This window comes from Anarrhichthys ocellatus, unplaced genomic scaffold (genome assembly GCF_004355925.1).
Source record: "Anarrhichthys ocellatus isolate YVR2014 unplaced genomic scaffold, GSC_Weel_1.0 scaffold27, whole genome shotgun sequence".
NCBI classification, from domain to species: domain Eukaryota; kingdom Metazoa; phylum Chordata; class Actinopteri; order Perciformes; family Anarhichadidae; genus Anarrhichthys; species Anarrhichthys ocellatus.
The window spans coordinates 643837-663303 of NW_022280057.1; the positions used below are offsets into that span (position 1 = coordinate 643837).

Here is a 19467-nt window from a genome sequence, read left to right on the forward strand (position 1 = left end):
ATTAATATAGTATTGTTATGTCAGGCACTCAATCACTGATATACCTTTAATACTACACTGAAAATAGTCCAGCATTGACATCAGGAGAGTAAACTGTAAAGCTATTTACATTGTTACTTTATTTATACATATATATATATGTTTGTATTTTATCTATTTAGTATTTACTGTACATATTTTCCCAACATGAGGATGTCTGTCTCTCTACTGCACAGGCTGAAATATGAAATGAAAATAGTGGCAGTAGGTTGTCAGAAGCAATGTTTGAATCAAGTTAAAACAAAAGTTTGAAATAGTTTCCTTGTCATTTGTATGTGAAAGGACAGATCCATCACTGTGGCAAGCAGAAATCAAAAGCTCACATTTGTCATGTTGTACAAAGCCTGGAACTAATCCACAGCTAGTATTGAAAGAGACACATAAGAAGGATGTGCGCATGAAAATGATCCATTTTATAAATCAGAATTGACAAAACTAAGAGGTAAGAAGATATATTATGTCTCCTGTAGGAGACATCAATTTAAATATTTTCATTTGATAACTTTAAGTGGCCAAAACATTGGCAGAAAAAATAAAATCCAATTGCAACAAATTGAATAAAATGCAGATTCCCAGTGTATTTGTCCACCATATGCTGCCCCGCCCATTTCCCCTTATGGTTCAATTGTATTCGTTCTTGATGTTTAGTGCTAGCAGTGTTTTAAACAATGAATGCTATTTGGTAACATTCAGCAGCTACACTGCTGCGATCGGATGGTTTCACAGTACCACATCTATCAGCCAGGTGTAGATGGCTCCTCTTTGAGGAAGTACAGAAGCACTGAAGCATATCAGTACACCTGCTGGTCAGACTCAGCAAACAAGATCTCATGTTGAAAGTGTTTCTGGAAATACTCCCACTACCAGAAGGGTAGACAAAAGTCCACACAGAGTTGAAATGTATAAATATTAGTTCATCTTCTAGCGCAAACTTTTTAATTGCGATTTTCTTGATTTAATTTCTTATTTGTTTCTCGTACTACATGGTTCCACATGTAGTGCGGACCTGTGTCTACGCCTTCTGGCAGTGAGAATAATAACAAAAACATTCTTGATGTGATGAGTACAACGACCAGCTTGTCTTATACTGCTTCAGTGTAAATTTCCAAATAGGTGTAATTTGGGTAAACTGCCCACTCATTGGGAATCTAAATGGTTACTTTCTTGCCTGAAAAACTATTAAAACTTAGTCACTGGGTTTTTAAAAGTTTGCATACAGTGTTTTGGGGTTGTAAAGGATGATAAGCTAGCGACGCTAAGCAAAGTATTTGCACCTCCGCTCTTAAATGAAAGTGGGATTACTAAATGACGCAATGCAGAAGCACCCTAGGGAAGGCAAAGAGTCAGAGGTAAAGGGTCAATAGAGTGCTAGCGCCTATGGTGAGATGCGTCTTGGTATTGGCAGCCGAACACAGAGAACCCTTTCTTCCACAGCAGAGGAATGGGTGAATACCAGACAACAGAGGAAGAGGATGCTCTATCTGGGCCTTTTCCCCTCCAGAAGCACTGAGTGGTGAAACAATCCCCCTGGTGAGAGCGAAGCACCCAGGAGACTCTCCCATGTCTTTGATAGAAGGCTGTCAAGCCTAGCAAGCCGTGTCGGAAACTAGTTGTGGTTAGGGACACGCCAGCCAGTGGTAGTAGCAATACTCCTAAACAGGTTTTTCATTTTCCCTGCTAACAGGGACACAACGATAAGGTCTCGTATTCCCTGACCAGTTAGCAGAAACAGGTCCATAATGGGAAGTCGGCACTTTATCAAATGGAGGAATGCCTTAGAAGCAGGTCCAAGACAGACTAATAGTGGTGCCAATATATAGAACTCCTCTGATGGACAATAATTGCTTGTTGTGATTTTGGGTGAGGAAATGCTGTCAGCTAACAAAGTAACTGTTGAAATTCGTCTCAACCCACCTGTTAAGTAAGTGGTCCGTAACATTCAGTGACATTTTGAGGATTATATGTATATGCAACCCCGGATGTTCACTGGATGCAGCAGCGTTCTGGTCACATTTCCGTAGCGGATTCAAAGTTTTACTGGATCACATTTGTGTGACGAATGTTGTATGTTCTATGTTTTTAGTGTATAGCTTTTTATGATGATTTTAATGTTTGTAAAGTGTCCTTGAGTATTTTGAAAACCGCTCTATAAATAAAATGTATTATTATTATTATTATTATTATTATTATGTGTTGTTGCTTATGTATTCAGCAAACTGAAAGGCAATCGACAAGTTTTTCTGCTTTGACTTATCAGTATGAAGTAAATGTTGAATGCACAATGCAATGGCTATAGAATAAATACACCACCAGTGTTTAGATGGGTTCCTTATAAGCCTCGCTGTCACTATGAAATTATTTCTGCCTCAGAGTATGATCTTCTGGGAAAATGAAGGCTTGGTTTACGGCACAAAGAAAGTGAATTATTGCGCAACCAAAACAGGAAAAGGATAGCGCTTTTGTTCCCCCCACTAGCTATCTATAGCCATCCATCTCCTGGTAACGGAAATGACAGACGGTGGATCAAGCGGAGTAATTTGTATTGTGATATTATTTTGATGCTGAAAAAGTTTCGGAAGAAAACTGCGGAAACTCTACTGGGCAAAAGAAAAAGAAAAAGAAGGGAAAGAGGGAAAATGGTGAAAGTTGTCTGTTTCCACTTACAAAAAAATAAAAAATCAAGGGACAATGTCAAGAGCTTTTCAATAAAGGTAATTATCCTCAAGGTGACAGAAGTGATAATGCCGATAATAATGTGTCCTTGGATGGCAGTCTCTGACAAAAGCAGAGCCCGGTAAATATGGATGTGTCTGTTGTTCACAGGTGTGGGGTGTAAAACTGCCTCATGGGAGACAAATCTCAGTGTTGACATTTGCATGTGCGATAGTACGGCGAGCGAAAGACAAATTCATGAATAGAAATAAGGTTCTGTATGGATTATTGTGTTGGATGTGGATGGCCTTTAATGAGAGAGGAACAGAAAGGAAAAGAGTGAGGTTGACTGACAGAGAGAGATAGTTACAGACAATGAGAGAGAGGCAAAGAAAGACAGTCGTTGGAGGTTGTAACCCACTTCAATCGTCCCTTTTGAAACCAGAACGACGTATGTAGATATCAATACAAGCATGCTAATCAATATGCATCCAGGATTTCAGGGGACACATGCTCTATTGTGGTTTTCTGCCTTTCAACTAACTTTCAACACGTGTTGAATACATTGTAATGCATTAGAACAGTGGCAGTGTAACAAAAAGATGACAACCTGAATGATTGCAAGAGATACAAGAGGGACAAACTTTAAATTCGTTAAGATTTGTTATCTTTAATACAGTCCTTTATCATATGTCTTTAGTAATAATGAGTGCTTTTTTGTACAGTAAACGGTACAGTAAACAGTAAAGACTATCTTAGACTTTGTTGATGCCTTTCCAAACTGAGCCCTTTTTTTTCTAACTTATTTACTTTTTTTACGCCAGCAAAACAAAAACAAAACTTACAATTTTTTTTAAATTTTTTTTGTGTGACTTTTTTTTCTTTCGCTGGCGTAAATGGGCTTATTTACATGTAGTTAACCTGTTGTGAAATGATTTTGTAACTATGCACCATTTCCTCTAAAATCTAATCTGAAATTAGACAAATTATCTCATGAATGAGATAAAAAAGTAGAAAAACATTTATTTTTTTTACTTATTAATTTTTTTCCGCCAGCAAAACAAAAACTTGCAATTTTTTTTTCTTTATTTTTTGGTGACTTTCTTTTTTTTTGCTGCGGAAATGAGCTTCCATATTTACATTATAACATGTAAAGCTTTCTACGTGTCTGTGTGTGAAAATGTGTGGGTTAGAGCGTATTTATGCATTTGTCTCTGGGTATTTGAGCATTTGATATGCCGTACAGAGCTGTTATATAACCGCAGACTACAGAGTGTCATGGGAATCACTTCAGCGTAGCTTCAATTGCACCTGTTACCCAAGTATAGCAATAACTGAATCGTAAATTCTGTAGGATGAAGCGCTATTCTACGGGGAATGCAACATAGGATAAATCGTTTAGCGTGTGATTGAAAGGGACACGCTCAATGAGCCCACATGCTCCTTAACATGTGAACTCACCGGTAAAATCCTGTTTCTGTGACTGGTGGCCAATTTTCCATGTGAAGACACAATCTGCCAACAAATGTTGGCCTTAATTACAACAAACAAAAGCACCAACATTTCTGAATAGTGTAAAAACGGTTACGCTGTTCATAGCCAGCGTTGGATGGGAGATACGGTAAAATCCAACTTTACCAATAATCACAAAGGAAACATTTATCGTTAAATATAAAACATGTCCTCTCTAAATATACTGTATTTCTGAGAGTCCAAGACAGACGTTCAATGTGTTTATCTCTAAGTTTACTGGACTCATAGTTTTGTCATAATCTGGTCCTGAGTTTCCCCTTTAACACAAACGCTGCATTAGTTGAAATCAAAGATCCTTTTATTTTGTCCCCAAATGGCTCGGTCTGCTCAAATCAAATTCCAAAGGCTGGCTCATTAATGTGTCACCGTTAATTTCATTTTGTCATTTTGATTGGTTTCTTTTTTGTTGTTGTGATAAATTTATGTAATAATTACATCTCCTCTTGAGGAAAACAAATCAGGTTGTTTTTGTGTTTTGATGATGAATAAGTAGAAAAGTTTGTTTGTTTTTCTTTGCTCTTTTTTTAAATCAAAGCTTGACTTTTGGAAGTCCTTGTTCTCATGGATCAGTCAGATGACTGCTGATTAATAAATAAAGGTGTGAGCTGAACATATCCTACTGCAACTAATGAACGTGAACAGTTTAAGGAATATTTCACTCACAAAATGACTATTTGTAAATCAATTTCTCAACCCCATGTTACCTTAAACTCTTGAATAAAACTTTATCGTATGTCTCCACAATGAGCAGAGAATCAAAACATTTAAAAATGTGATGAATTGAAGTAAATGGGGGCCATGTTTAACAACAGCAAAACACGATCAAAACATCCATTTTTAGGATCACTACTTCCAAAACACATGCAACACAGTAGCGAGCCTGATAAATGAACGTAAACTAGTTCCTTTTAATCTGTGTAAACTGAACTAGCTCGAGTGAAATGTAAACTTGCACAACACTGGCAGTCAGTTGTAGATTGATTTGAATGAAGATATGTGTAAAGCGGGCTTTGAAATCACTGCTTAAAAATCCCTCTTATTAAAAGGACATGTTATGGTGTGATTATATTTATCTCTCTTTTAAAGATTTTCTTAAATGCAGTTTCTATATTATTCCTAAATGTACCTCTATTTAATTATGCCTTTTGAAATTTAACAGTATTGCATTTTTCTTCTGCTATGTAAAGCCCTTTGTAACCTTGTTTTGAAAGGAGTATAATTTACAGAGGTAACTTAAGGTGATGCTTTTTGTAAGGAAGCTGATTAGAATTCCGGCAGTAATGTTGCTGTTGGTTATATAAGTTGTTTGCTGGTAATTGTGCACGGGAATGGTAGAAGAGAGGACTCACATTGAGCCAGTATGGTGGCCATCGCGGTCTTGAACTTGTCTTTGGCCTCTTCCACCTCCTTCTCATGCTGACTCTTCTCGCCCGTCAGCCGGCGGATGTGGCCGTTGGAGGACTGGATCATGGAGTAGAAGTTGTTGGCGTTCCTGCGGTTGACTTCACCTCGTTCCAGCCAGGTCAGGAGCACACGCACCGCTTCAGGAAACGTATTGTCATCTGGGGAGGAAGGGAGGAGACGAGGTGGAGAGAGCAAGAGTCTGGGTCAATGGCGAAATAAAAAGAAGATTTCACTCAGTGTGTTTGCTGTCATCTGGGCAGAGGTGAAGGAGAGTCTACATAAGAACGGTTAAAAAAAGTGCCGCCTTCACAAAGTCACAGTCGTTTGACCAAGTTAGGAGGAAAGTAGAAATTGAAAAGGGAGGAAGGGAACGAAATAAATCAATAAAACAGAAGTACAATAACAGAACAGCCTCTGCCAACTGAAATTTGTCTGGCCAAAGAGGGACAGAAGTAGAGAGTAATGGTCATCAGGATCAAAGAACAGCTGCCTCTGCAGATTTACTCTGAAAAACGTGATGCTCAGAGACATGCAGAGGGCAACAAGTTCAACAACAACCCAAATAAAATATTTCATACGAACGCATGAGAAAAGAAGACAAGTAGCAAAAATCATCTCAACTGCTGAAATTCAATTTAATAACATTTTGTGCAGTACAAGCTGTCTTAGACACATCTGTTGGAGATGCATGCTGGGTTGTCTTCAGGTCGCACACTCGAGTGTCTGTGAAGAAGGAACGACGACGATGATGATGACGAGACCAAAATAACTTCAAGAACTCGCTGTCGTCTGGGGATGAAGAGGAAAAGAACGGATTAAATATGATTGAGGAGAAAAATTATCATATCTATACACTGAACATAAAAGAGCAGGAGGTTAAATGAGAAGAACAGTGGCGGGGTTAAATCAATCAGCTCCTCTTTCCTATAAACATCTTTGGTAAACAACACTCGCCGGATGACTTCAGAAGAGGGGAGCACGGTGTTGTACGGCAAAGCTGCTCTTTACAAAGCTCAGCTTGTTTAGCAGTACGCCTGCTTTGTCTGGTGAATAATCAGATGATGTCAGGAGACTTTATTGATTTCTATTGTTGTTATTCCGCTGTCGTCCTGTCCTCTGCTGCCTCGCTGGGTTGCTTACAAGTCAGAGGAGCATAGGAGGGAATACACTCCCACACACAGTTTACATCACACTGCCTCAGACCTCCACAACACACACGCATGCACACGTGCGCACACATGCATCATGTTACCTAGCATCTTTACAGATTGAGCAGATTTATATTTATTTAGGGGAGACACTGGAGGTAAATGTAACTAATATACATCGCCATGAAACTTCCACAGCAGATTACTATTAACATTAAGGCAGTTTTCTTTATATCAAAGGTCTTCTGATAAGGCATTATCTTATTTAATATGTGCTAATTTGCATACAAATAAATCGAATCATTGGATGAAGCCAGGTTGAAAATGATTGTGCCATTGATGACATATTGGAGTCAAAGGTTTTTACACGGGGGAATTTGGTATATCTCTTTTTATCACTCCATAAATCAGAACATACTGTCGACAGACATTTTCGGGATAAAATGTTCTATATTTCAGGCTATGAATGATATATGAACAACATTCAGAATATAGGAAAGTTTGGTGTATGTGACCGCTAATGAAGTGGAGATTTCTGGCTCAAAAACTCATTTTGAGAAACGCTCTTTATTAAAGATATAGGTAAAATGCCATTCATTACACTACAAGGGAATGGGTTAAACATTTTTAAACATTGGATAACACCATTAAACTTCCCTAGTTGATGACTTGCTAAGAGAATTATTTTTTTAAATTAAAAATGCTCTTAAATGTTATGTTTAAATATTTAAATGAGGCATTAACTAGTGCAACTTTTGGTGAATTTAGAAGAAATCTACAAACGCAAATACACAAAGTGTAAACATTTAAAATGTGTATGTTGGATGTTTTCTTTCCACTAGTCTGAAGAAGAAGACATGTTGTGGGAGCAAAATAGCCCAAAATCTCAAAACTGACCAGTGCATGAAAAACAATGTTTTTGCCTGGGGTGTCTCGCCTCAAGCCAGGTTCTATAGATGCTCTCAATACTCTCTATCTCTCTCTCTGTCTCACTCACACACACACACACCCACACACACATCCATCCATCAGACAGCTTGCATGAATGATGAAATATCACAGCAACAGATATTGAATCAAGGTGTTATCCCATGAATCCCTAAGGTGTTCCTGTTTGTTTATAGGCAAACTCAGGTCTCATAATACATGGCTCCATGCAGCGGCAATATTAATAGACAATCTGGAGGAATATTAGCAGTATTCAATCACTGGAAACAACCAGAGGCCAGATAGATTCAGATTTTAGTTGAATGGGTCTTCAGCTGAGGCGTTACCTGAGCATAAATACACAAATTCAAATATAAGATTGTCTTACCTTGATATATTTATCCACAAGTCAGCGACAGGAAGAGATGTGCTAGTGACTTCAAACTTGCAGAAACATTATCCAGAACATAACAATTTATGACATTGAGACAATTGAGTAAACAAACAGCTCTGTGAACAGCTGTAAGAAAAAAAAAAGAAATTAACATCCCAGTAAATCGTGCTGCAACTCAGCAACAATATAATTGTCCTGTGAGATCATCCACTGACTTTTCTCAATTAATTTTGTTCTGCCATGCATTTACTTCTTCATTTAAACAGATTTGAAAATATATTGTGAATTAAACAATCAAATCAAAGTTGGTCCAATCACAAGAAACTGCTGCAAATTGACAAATACTTAATTTGTCAATTAGCAGATAACTCAGCTGTTTGAATAAAAAGAAGAAAAAAAAGGATCAACACTCCCCATCTAGAGGACCTCTTCAGCTATTTTAGGGCAAGTGCCTTCCTGGCTTTAATGTTACAGGAAAGAGGGAGGGTAAGGTCAGCAATGTCACTGGGGATCAATCAAGACTCTCTTGCCACCAGTGTTTGATTACATTAAGAATTTAAAATGATCAACAACATATTCTCACATTCAGCTCAGCCTCCCCTTATATGTGCTCTGAACACTGATGGGAACTGTACTCAGCCACGCAGGGCATTTAAATATTTTAAATTACAGTACAACTCCTTGCAGTCAAGGAATACGATTAACAAGTATCGAGTCACTTTAAATTCTCAGTAGGAAGCAGAAGTATAAGACACTCAAATGAGAAAAAGGCAGCAGACACTGAAATGTCAAGTGTGTTTAAATTACTGTCACTGTTGGCTCAAAATAAATTTAGAATCAGCTTAAACATATTTTCATCCCTTCATGGGAGTCCATATTGGAATTCTCTGCACCAGGTTACATATTGAACTGGTAAATATTTGAGTTATTTCAATTATAGCAAAAAGTATTAGATGATTACAGGAATATTCAAGCATCACTTTAGCAAAGCAGCAGCCGTCCCTCAGTCAACACACTGTGCGTTCTAAGCTCAGTATTGAGTGAAGGTCATCAGCACTAAATGAGCCCAACACACCATCACTGTAGTGATGCATGTAAAAAGAAGAAAATAGACGAATGGTATTTAAACAGCTGGATTGTTTAAAACAGAAGCGTATCAGTGTCAGAGTACAGCCATGCTCGTGGCTTTGTGAGGCTGTACTAAGACAGAGCAGTATTATGAGCTACATGCTAATGTCTGCATGCGAATATGCTCACAATTATAAAACTCACATGCTATCAGGTATAGTGTTTACCATGTTCATCTTAACTGAGCGTGTTAGCATGCTAACATTTGCTGAGCAGCACAAAACACAAAGTGCAGCTGAGGCTGATATTCATTCTTTGCTAGAATTGGTCTATTGGACAAATTGGCACTAAATTAAAAAATCAGTTGATCAAAGTTATTACAATTCGTCCTGAGGGCGACATGAGTTTCCCGTAGCAAAATTCCTGGCCATCCATCGGGGAGTTGAGATATTTCAGTCTGGATTTAAGCGGTGTATCAAGTGACTGACATGTTTGTCTACCAACCTTTGATCTTGTCTCCCAGCTGGCTGGACTCGTGCGCCGAGTAGTGCACGATGGGAGGAGGGGAGGGCGGCCGGAGGCGATCCTCCTCTATCTTGCGCCGGTGCCTCTCCTCTCTGGCCAACAAGCGCTGGCGACACTCCCACTCATAGAGGTCGTCTCTGGCCTGGGCGAAGTCCACGTGGAGACGGCCGGAGTCGTTCTTGTCTGTGCTGGAGCCCAAACGAACGTGGTAACCTGTGGGAGGAGAAGGAGAGGTCTAAGAGGAGATAAATAAAAACTAGAATTACTGTCTGTCTGAAATCCCTTCTTCATTTTATCATATTAAGCATGTGAAAATGTCATAATTAGTCGAAGAATTCTTGAATTAAGGCCCAAAAATCTGTTTTGTGAGGTCAAAGTGACGTTTGTGCCAAAGTTGAAGAAATTCATTAAAGGTGTTCCTGAGATATATCGTGCTCACGAGAAGGAGAGAATAAAAAAGGTGAAAAGATGGACGTAGAGATAGAGAGAAAACAGAGGACATGTAAGATAGCTAAGACATTTCATTGATTGGATGAGAGTCGCAACAGGGTGAAATATCAGTTTCTATCTACGCCCACTGCAATCCAGATGTACAGTAAATAGACAGAGATAAGCACAGACAGGATAACAAGCACAAATAGGCAGATTTACACAGATAGGAAGACAAAAGGCTGCATTCACACACAGATACTGACAAAGATAAATTGATCAACTTGTCCTCATTTTCCTTCAGACAACGACCGGATCACATCCTCTTTGTTCTCCCCATGTGTCCCTGTTACTGCAGCTGCTCTCCAGGTGTATAGACCAACGCGTAGACCGACAAAAGCTGAGCAAGTCACTTGAGCTTTCTGTCCCGCACGTGCACGAGTGTGAGCCACTAATTACGGTGGTAGCCTTGGATCACCTCACTGCCTCCCCCACCTGACACTCAAAGCTCATTCCGCTGCGTGTGTGTGGGTGTAAAGTGCAACCACATTTGTTTTGGTAATTGATTGGTCCGAATGATCTGTGAGAAAGATCAGAACTCAGAAACTAGGAAACAAGCTCAGAGAGCCCTGGGCCTTTCCTCCGAATACACATGAACACACACTCTCATCGCAGGAAAGCGAAGATAAAGTTGGATGTCGGTGCGAGCAGAAGAAAGAGTTTTGGGTTGTGTCTGGAGTCTGCTCTCCTTGCTCAAGGCTCTCTGTTTGCTTCAATATTTCATAAGGTGAGACCTCAGTGTGCCGAGGCTGCTGTAGTAGTGTGTGTGTGTGTGTGTCCGAGTGTGTTTTGGGAGAAGAGGCCAGAGTGTTACGGAAAGTAGTATTTATGAGAAAGCTACACAGGTCTGTCATCTGGCTAATATACGGACTTATAGCTCCAGTCTTATTGTAGGGTAGAGGTAGATGAAATCACACAAAGACACACAACCAAGCACACACACACACACACACACACGTTAAATAATGCAGAGGGTATTATTGCAGTGGCTGGTCTTTTAAATGAGCTTTGTGAGGAGAGAATATATGGCCAGCAAAGAAAGACTTAAGGCATCTGTGCAGGAGGAGCTGCTGGATGGAGATAAAATAATAGTCAAAAAGAGTCCTAAGCTGGTTTCACATGACAAACAAGAGAGGCCGCTTCCTCTCAAGGAACAGTTAAAGCTGCGTCCCATCGGCAGAAGGATGTTAAGGATTTTAAATGTGAGCAACCAGTGGTGTGGCCCTGAAACCAATTGATGAAAGAGTCAAGCTGCATAACCCTCAGTCAATAACTGGAGAAACTGTTTGACTACTTGGAAGTCTAGAAAAGACACTGCCTAACATGAACTGACATCTCATTTTTCACATTTGGAAAATCCCTTGTGCTTTTTCCCTAATTTACCTGATCCTATTTTGTGTTTTTTGACTCCCCTGCTCTGCAAGTTTTGTTTTGAACATTTTCTTTTGAATTAAAATCACCGTCTATCATCCCTCTGTTTCCCTGTGTCTCTCTGCATTTTGGTCCATCCCTTGCTACCATTTTTGCCTTAATCCTGACAACGAGGAAGTATAAAGACCACAAAAACCCACACAGGGCAGGAGAAGAGGTGGAGGGGTTCAACAAACGGCGATCTTTCAGCCAAGCGACCGCTGTTCCCCTTGTGAAACGAGATGTCAACGTTGATGTCTTTGTCACGTAACTTGTGCACTTCAGTAGTTATTGAAAGATTTGATGATCTATTCCTAGACCTAACCAAGTAGAACTGTGAAGACAGAAGTTTATTTTTTTTTTTTAAACGTGTGCATGTAACGAGCAGACACGTGTTGCTTGCTTTCGTAGGAAAACACACAAAAAATAAGAGGTAACTTTTCGTAATATATCATATGAACCGTTGTATGAGAACATTTTAGAATCTGTAGAAATCGCTCAAAAAATTCTGGCAAATCGGGATGAAGATGCATTCACGCAAGTTTTAACTTGAGTGAAAAATATTCAACCTATCCCAGGCCTTTATAACTCGAATTATTGAACATATAAAGACAGTTGGAAGAAGAAAACGCCTATAAAGAACAACAGAAAGGCCTGGGGTCTCATCTATAACCGTTACGCCACTCCCCACGCAAACATTATGACGTATAAAAACAAACCTGGCGGGAGAATGTGAGCACCTGTACAGAAACTCTGACCCATACCTACGGACATTTTGGAGACATCATGACATGTATGATGCCTGTCACATTTAATATCACACGTTACTTTGCACTTATACATTCTCTTCATCAACAGTCACTCCAGCAGTGGTATTTGTGCTTGTACTATTGAGACTTGTACATAATTATAAGCACATCTCAATTATAAAAGACATAAATCAACTCAAACCTCAAATCAAATTTTGCTTAATATTTCATCAGCGCTGTCTGCACCCAGGAGCGCAGAGGAGACCGACACTCGTGGTCAGCTGATGCAATTATTATCAGCTGTAAGATAGCGTTAAAGAACTGCAGAACAGAGCAATCTTTGTTTTAATTAAGTGTTTGTGAGTAAAATCGCTGCAGTGAACACGACTTTATTGATTCATTTATGGTTTATTTCATAGGAACAGATACAGCATACAGTACACAGACAAGTGTTCTTCCTCTCGGTAGTTGCAGCGATTCCCCGTAAAGAACCGCTGATCAGCAGCTCATTTCTATGCATCAACATTCAGGTTGAGGGCGGCATGTGAGGCTGAACCCGCCGCGTACATTTACAGGTTAAGTTGGGATTTATAAAAGGAAATAGCTCACTGGCAAGCGTAGGCAAGGTTTTATAATCTGAATGTTCTTTGGAGCATTTGCATTTCCTCCTTTGAACATATGCAAACATTTAGTGTCGATCCGACGCGCTGTTTTATAAATGAGACCCCTGGTGAGAGCTGAGTCTATGTAAGCTGTCACACAAATGCCTCCTGCAAGTTTGTGATGGCGCTTGTTTAGTTGTCGTCAAGCCATCTCCGCTGTGAGCCTTCTGCTCGTTGCAAAACGCTGCTCTCCATCACAGAAAGTGATAGGATGTTAACACAGTGATTACAAGGCAGCAGTTTGATATTCTGTGGAATGTAAGTAAAGGTTCCATTGGCCTGGTAACGTATGTTTGTAACCTACTTCATCTGTTCACAGATCTTTATTGATCCTTTACGATAGACAATCTTTTAAATCTTCTAAAAAGGGTACACAAGGACATTTGACCTGTAAATGCAGCTAATTTACTCCATTTACAGAATGGAGGATTAATGTGCAGAACGAAACGTCCATAAGGACCATCAAATAAATGAGGCAACACTGAGCAAAAGAGAAAGACAAGACTGCAGCTGCATATATTCAAAGTCATTCAGTTCTACCAGTAAACCACAGATGTAGAAAATACAACTAAGATTACATACAATTTGAGATGCACAAATGATAAATATGCAAATAAAATTATTGTGAGTGATTTAATTGCAAGAGTCAATTCGTTTTGTCTTATTCTGGCTTCCACGCCTGGCCGATTCTCTTGTTTCCTTCAACTAAATATCCAGTATTGTTCACTTCCAAAGAATTTGTATGGAGTCCCCCAATCTATTTATCCATCTGTCAAACGTTCCCGGGTGAATGTGTGAGGCGTGAGAATTGTAGTGCTGAATGATGGATATCAGCCCTTTCATTTCCATCAGAATAAAGGTTAACAGCTCGTCATTCTTCCTCCACCCAAGGTGAAGGAATGCCGGGGCACTGATAGCAGTGGACTGACAATACAAGAGGTCTCTACAGATTCAATATTGTCCATTCAGATAACAAAGAAAACTCTTATCCTCTGACCTGTAAGCCCAATGTAAACCAACACATACCTAAAAATAAGGAGGTTGGAGGTTTGAGGTTTGTTGGGGTTTCCATTGGACAGCAGTGAGGATTTGGCATAAAAACAACAAGCTACAGATAGCTAACCAGACATAAAACTTTCCGTCTGTAGTAAAAGACATAATCAAACACCACACAGGATGGTCCTGAAACTAGGGGAGGAAAGAGTTTGTACTGGTTTCTAGAGTGAATTTATCTTACCAGAGAGGAGGAGAGCCTTGTCCACACTGAACTCCTCAGCAAATCGGATATGGCAGAAGTTTTTCTTGCTCTTTCTGATGGCGGCAATTTCCCCACGCTGTCCAAAGATCTCCACGATGAGCTGCTCTGTGGCGTTCTCGGGCAGACCGCCCACAAATACCGTCTTACACCCTGGAGGGCGCTCCCTCATGGCCGGAGGCGGAAGGTCTGTCAAACATGGAGAAGAGAAGTAAAGGGACAAAATTATTTCAGTTGAAGGTACAAGTGTAGTCTCAACCCAACAGTTGGTTGAACACTCAATCAGTGACGCTACAACTTCAGTTTCAGCACGTAATTTAATCATGAAAGAAATCTGAATATTTATTTTGAGTAAAGCCTACATTTGGATTCAGTCTGCTTTCCAATTCCAGTCCAGTTCAGTGGGATGGGTTTGCTTTGCATTGCTTTCTAATAAAGTTCATAATTTATCCTTTCACCTGTGTCTAACATCGACAATCTGCCCTCAAAGATCTTCTGTATCTTTCAATGCTTTTATGCTTTCAATTTCTCTTTCCTTATATTTAATCAATCAGCTCTTCTAACTTCCCAAACTTCCACTGTTCATACATTACTTACTCCGGCTGCTTTCTGTGCTAACACTCAAACTGAAAGTTCTTCAACTGTACAACTGCAAAGTTTAATCAGCGAGCACTCGTTTGACTTTTCTAGTTTAATATAAACTCTAACATAGTTCTATTAGTTGGAGTAAAAACAAAAAAACGCCTTGTGAAAACATAAAAGTTTCAGTATTTGGCTGAAACAGCAGAGGTAGTCATGAATATGTCTCTTCTCTCCCTCAGGGAGTCAAGAGTCAACACTGTAACATGGCAGTCAAATGCATCAAACATTAAAATGACTCAACATTTAAGTCACATATATTTAAATGAACACAGGATTAGGAAAATTCTACCTCTAAAAGTAACTACCAGGTGCAGCCTTTAACAGATTGTACCTGAGGCACACAACCACCTTTAAGAAGCACCTTAAAGTTTGATCTTACATGGTAGCCAATAAAGGGAAAGTAAAACTGGCCTAATATGGTCACAATTTCTAGTTTAGTTCATTCTTGGAGCATTCTGAACCAAGACTTTCAGTACCAGCATGCAACAGATCTGACAACAAAACAATACCATAAACAAGTCTGAATGAAACAAAAACGTGCATTAGGTTCTCTGCATCTGGAAAAAACTGAATTGAGCTGTGACAGTGAAAACAGATGGTCTTGGTGATTTCATGTACGATTCAAAAGAGAGGGTTGAATCAAACGCAACACCAAGATTCATGGCGTCTTCTCAGTTAAATCAGAACTTAGGAACAGGAAATTACGTGACATCCAAGCAGGCCTCAAATTTACTAATTTGGGACACTAGGTATAAACCTAAATAGGGTGAAGGCCGACCTTTTTCTGCAGGTCAGGGCAACCTGACAAACAAAACCAGATCCCTGCTCACTACAATACCAAGCCAGCCAGCAGTTCAGTGAAGTGAACCTACCTCTTACAGGGTAATGATGTACAGCAGAAGAAAGATTTCTCTATGACCATACCATGATGGGAATATAATGATAAGCGCTAACATGGAACAATATGCTTGAATCATTTTCATATTACAGAGATAATCACGTCACGCCATCCCTAGCATGAAAATCCAATCCTTCGGTCCGGAGAGAGGCTGATCCTTTTGTGTCAATCGTTTGAAGCATGAAGGATGTCACTGACTGAACAAAGATAAATGTTGACTGATCTAATCTCAGGAAGAGCAGGCTTTCCATGGATGATATGAGTGACTGGTTCGGTCTGCACGAGGCAAACTAAGAAACTGATTGATCTGGGCTTGAATGTGAGCACTGTTATCTAACCTAGAAAAGATGATATAAAGCACAACTCAAGTTTGGGGTTATTATGGTTGGCTCCTTTAGTTTGCCCTCATTAATATAAATGTGATGTACAGAATAATAGAACAAACTCTCTGTATAACACAACACAATTCAACAGCAGAACAAACTGCAACCTCAGAAATCACAATCTATCCTGAAGATAGAAATAATAGCAGGGTTGTCGTATTAGACTAGTTCGTTAGTTTAAAGCAACGCACAATGCCACGTGGTTAACATTGTGAAACGATTGGTTAGATTTAGGCAACAACACTACTTGGTTAAGGTTAGAAAATACATTACGGTTAGAGTAATGTATTACACTAACGTTATATTACACTACGTAACTTTCAGTAACAGTCACTCGATTTAACCCGTCACTCTGACCGAATGCAAAAACGTCCACATGTATCCCTGGTTTGCAGAAACGTACAATGCCGACATTTTTTCTCCTGGAAACAATACAAAACATTAAAATGCATTTTGATCAAGTTTTAGAATAAGGCTTAAACAGCAACTATAGTCTGACTAAGTGAACTGAGCTACAGCTGTGAAAGCAACAACCTAAAACGTTCCCTATGTAAATGTTCAAAAACTATTGTGCCCCTATGTTGTAGGAAAAAGAACCTGAGAATAACAGTCTTACAGCAGCCTAAATAAACTGACAGTGACATTTGCTGACTGACACGCAGAACAAATTGGACAGCAGTGAAAAGTACCTCAAGCTGAGCTGAAATGTACGATTCATTCATGTACACTTTGAGCTGCTGACACCACTTTACCACGGCTATAAAGCTGTGGCCCAAATCATACCACTTCCCATCAATCACCTCCTAAATTAGAAAAAAATACAGTGCACTTTTCATTCAGTACTCAATAAGTTGGACATGAAATTTTAAATAATGGGCCCAAGAGGAGCCGTTATTCAGTCCTGCAGCTGTAGAGAGGCTGGAGAGCCCGCAGCAAAGTTATAGTAAAACACATCAAAGGTACTTTATGGCTGTGCCCTCATGTCACAGCTTGCTCTGGCACACGGCCCAAACGCCTTCGTCCCCTGACCTTGGCTATGATGATGGCATTAAAAGGGGAACATGCCCATACTCGCGGCTGCTCTCTCTCACTTGCATATACTCAAAGCCAGAAAAAAACACTCAGGCACCCAAACACACACTCCAACACTAGGACAGCACCAAGGTGATAGTTTCCCTGCCTTTACTTTGCAGTCAGCTGAAACAGGCAGCGCCTCATTGCACGATTCAGCATTAAATTGCAATTTTTGGCAGGGTTCTGCTGATGAGTGAGGGGGACAATATAAAAGGACAACAAGGCAACAATCTGACATTTAGCTGACATCCTTGCTTCATAAAAGCCCGCCTTGAAAAACCAACCCATTTTTTCCAGACACACTAGAGATGTGACTGCATTACCAAATGTTTGGCTTTGAAAGGAGGATGAAATCCATACTGGGAGCTTTTTAGAAATGTAGGCACGTAGACAGAAGGCTTCTGAAGGGCATCTTTGGTATTTAACTTGAGGGTAATTACAGACAGACAAGTCTGACATCAATGAAAAAGTGTTGGAAAAAGAATAGCAGGAGGAACTGATGACCATTAAAGACACTCACGAAGAAATTCCCTAAAGCAACGAATGAAATGTAGGTCTTCAGCATTTAAAGGGCTGGAGACAACAATGGGTTTGTGTCTGTGTGCATGGGAGTCATGAAATAGAAGATAGAGACAAAGTTTAAGCAAATCTGAAATTTGTCTGAGTTAAGAGACGACGGCAAAGTCCAAACCCCGTGTGGAAAAATAACTAAGGCTACTGGAGAGTGTGCCATCTACAAAAGACATTTAACACCATTACTGTTAAGTGAACAACTATTGTGCATTAAAGGAATAGGTAATCACCTCTCTAGACTCTCTATGGTCCCAGAAAAAGTTTAATCATATCAGTGCAAACTGACTTCGACGGAGGCCAAATAAACGCAATAAAACCCAGAACAAAAATGCTCCGTTTGCTTTGTTTAGCAAAGTTTGTAGTTTTGCAAAAATAGTTGTGTTTGCATTACCATGAGCCGTTGATTGGACATTTGGACAAGGAAAGACATTTAAATAAGGCTGCACAGGGATTCTCAGAAAGTTTTTGTGGGATATTTTATACATTTTTTTGCTGTCGATCAATCGTCAAGGTCATAAAAGCCAAATTATTGATTGTGATGTGATTTGCAGATTGTACTGGTATATGTTTCAACATATAATCCTCAGTTAAATTGATGAATTCTTTAATCATGAAGCATTGGCATATTCTGTCATCTGACAGGACATCAAAGAACAGCTTCATACAACCTTCGTTTACACACAAGAGGTAAAAAAAAGACTAAGGGATCGCTTGGTGAAAGCAAATTAACAGTAAGACCTAAGGCATTCATTATGGGAAATTTCCCCTATAGATCGTGCATCTCACACAGAAATATGGTAAAAACTGACTAATTCTATGGCACACACCAAAAAGGAGTACAAAATCAGATCCTGACAAATACTATATAGGTCAAACATCTCTAAAGTTAAAATGTGGATCATTGAACCCAGAAGTAACAATAGATGGGCAGATATCCTAAAGCGCGCCCTCTCTTTGAACATGGACACAAAACTGAGGGTCTAAAATGTATTGGAACTGTGTGGCACGGGCGCAGAGGTGCTCATCTCGTCCTGTCTCCTTATGTTGTCCTTATTTTATCAGTTATTATTATAAATGCAAACGTATAGCGTTTCAATGCACAGCAATGATTGACTTTGAGGTTCTATGTGATTCTATGCTCGGTAAAGTCACAGCGATTGGTGATTGCATTCACCTGTTAAGTTAATTTGCCTCGCTAAGGTGTAACTTTGGTATTTTTCAACCTGGACACTATTTTCTCATATTGTGTGTCGAGCGACTAATGGGGACGACACTTTTGAAATTGGTTCAGTATTGACGGAGAAGGCTTCAGATAACAGCCGTTAAACGTAATCATACTTATCGGGCCATTCTGCACCGTCAATGGACGTCCACTGAAAGTGCTTGTTTTTGCCAATGACAGGCTCAGATTGTTATTTTTAAGTGTCCGACAACATTATTGAAAGAATAGAGAAACGTTTTTCTTTACTTTTTGCTTTATCCGGTCTGTCCGTTATTGTGTCTAAAGTTTAGTTCGGAAAAAAGTCTCGCTCTGAAATCTGACAACCACATTGTCAAAATCAGCTAAATATTCAGACATGACATTGAAAATATTTTAGATAACACTAAAGTGCACCTTCTGTTCTCTAAAACAACACATTTT

At 39.5% G+C, this 19467-nt stretch overlaps 1 protein-coding gene across 6 annotated transcripts in view; it reads right to left on the reverse strand.

The window, feature by feature from the left end:
* The window catches only part of LOC116391853 (ecto-NOX disulfide-thiol exchanger 2-like), a 153337-nt gene that overhangs the window by 27418 nt on the left and 106452 nt on the right, over positions 1–19467 (reverse strand). For all 6 annotated transcript variants that reach the window (XM_031862818.1, XM_031862821.1, XM_031862820.1 and 3 more), the window contains 3 exons: positions 14238–14444; positions 9670–9903; positions 5574–5786 (listed from right to left, as the gene is read on the reverse strand). In XM_031862818.1, the coding sequence (XP_031718678.1) occupies positions 5574–5786; positions 9670–9903; positions 14238–14444 (654 nt within the window). The remainder of the gene's footprint in view (positions 1–5573; positions 5787–9669; positions 9904–14237; positions 14445–19467) is intronic.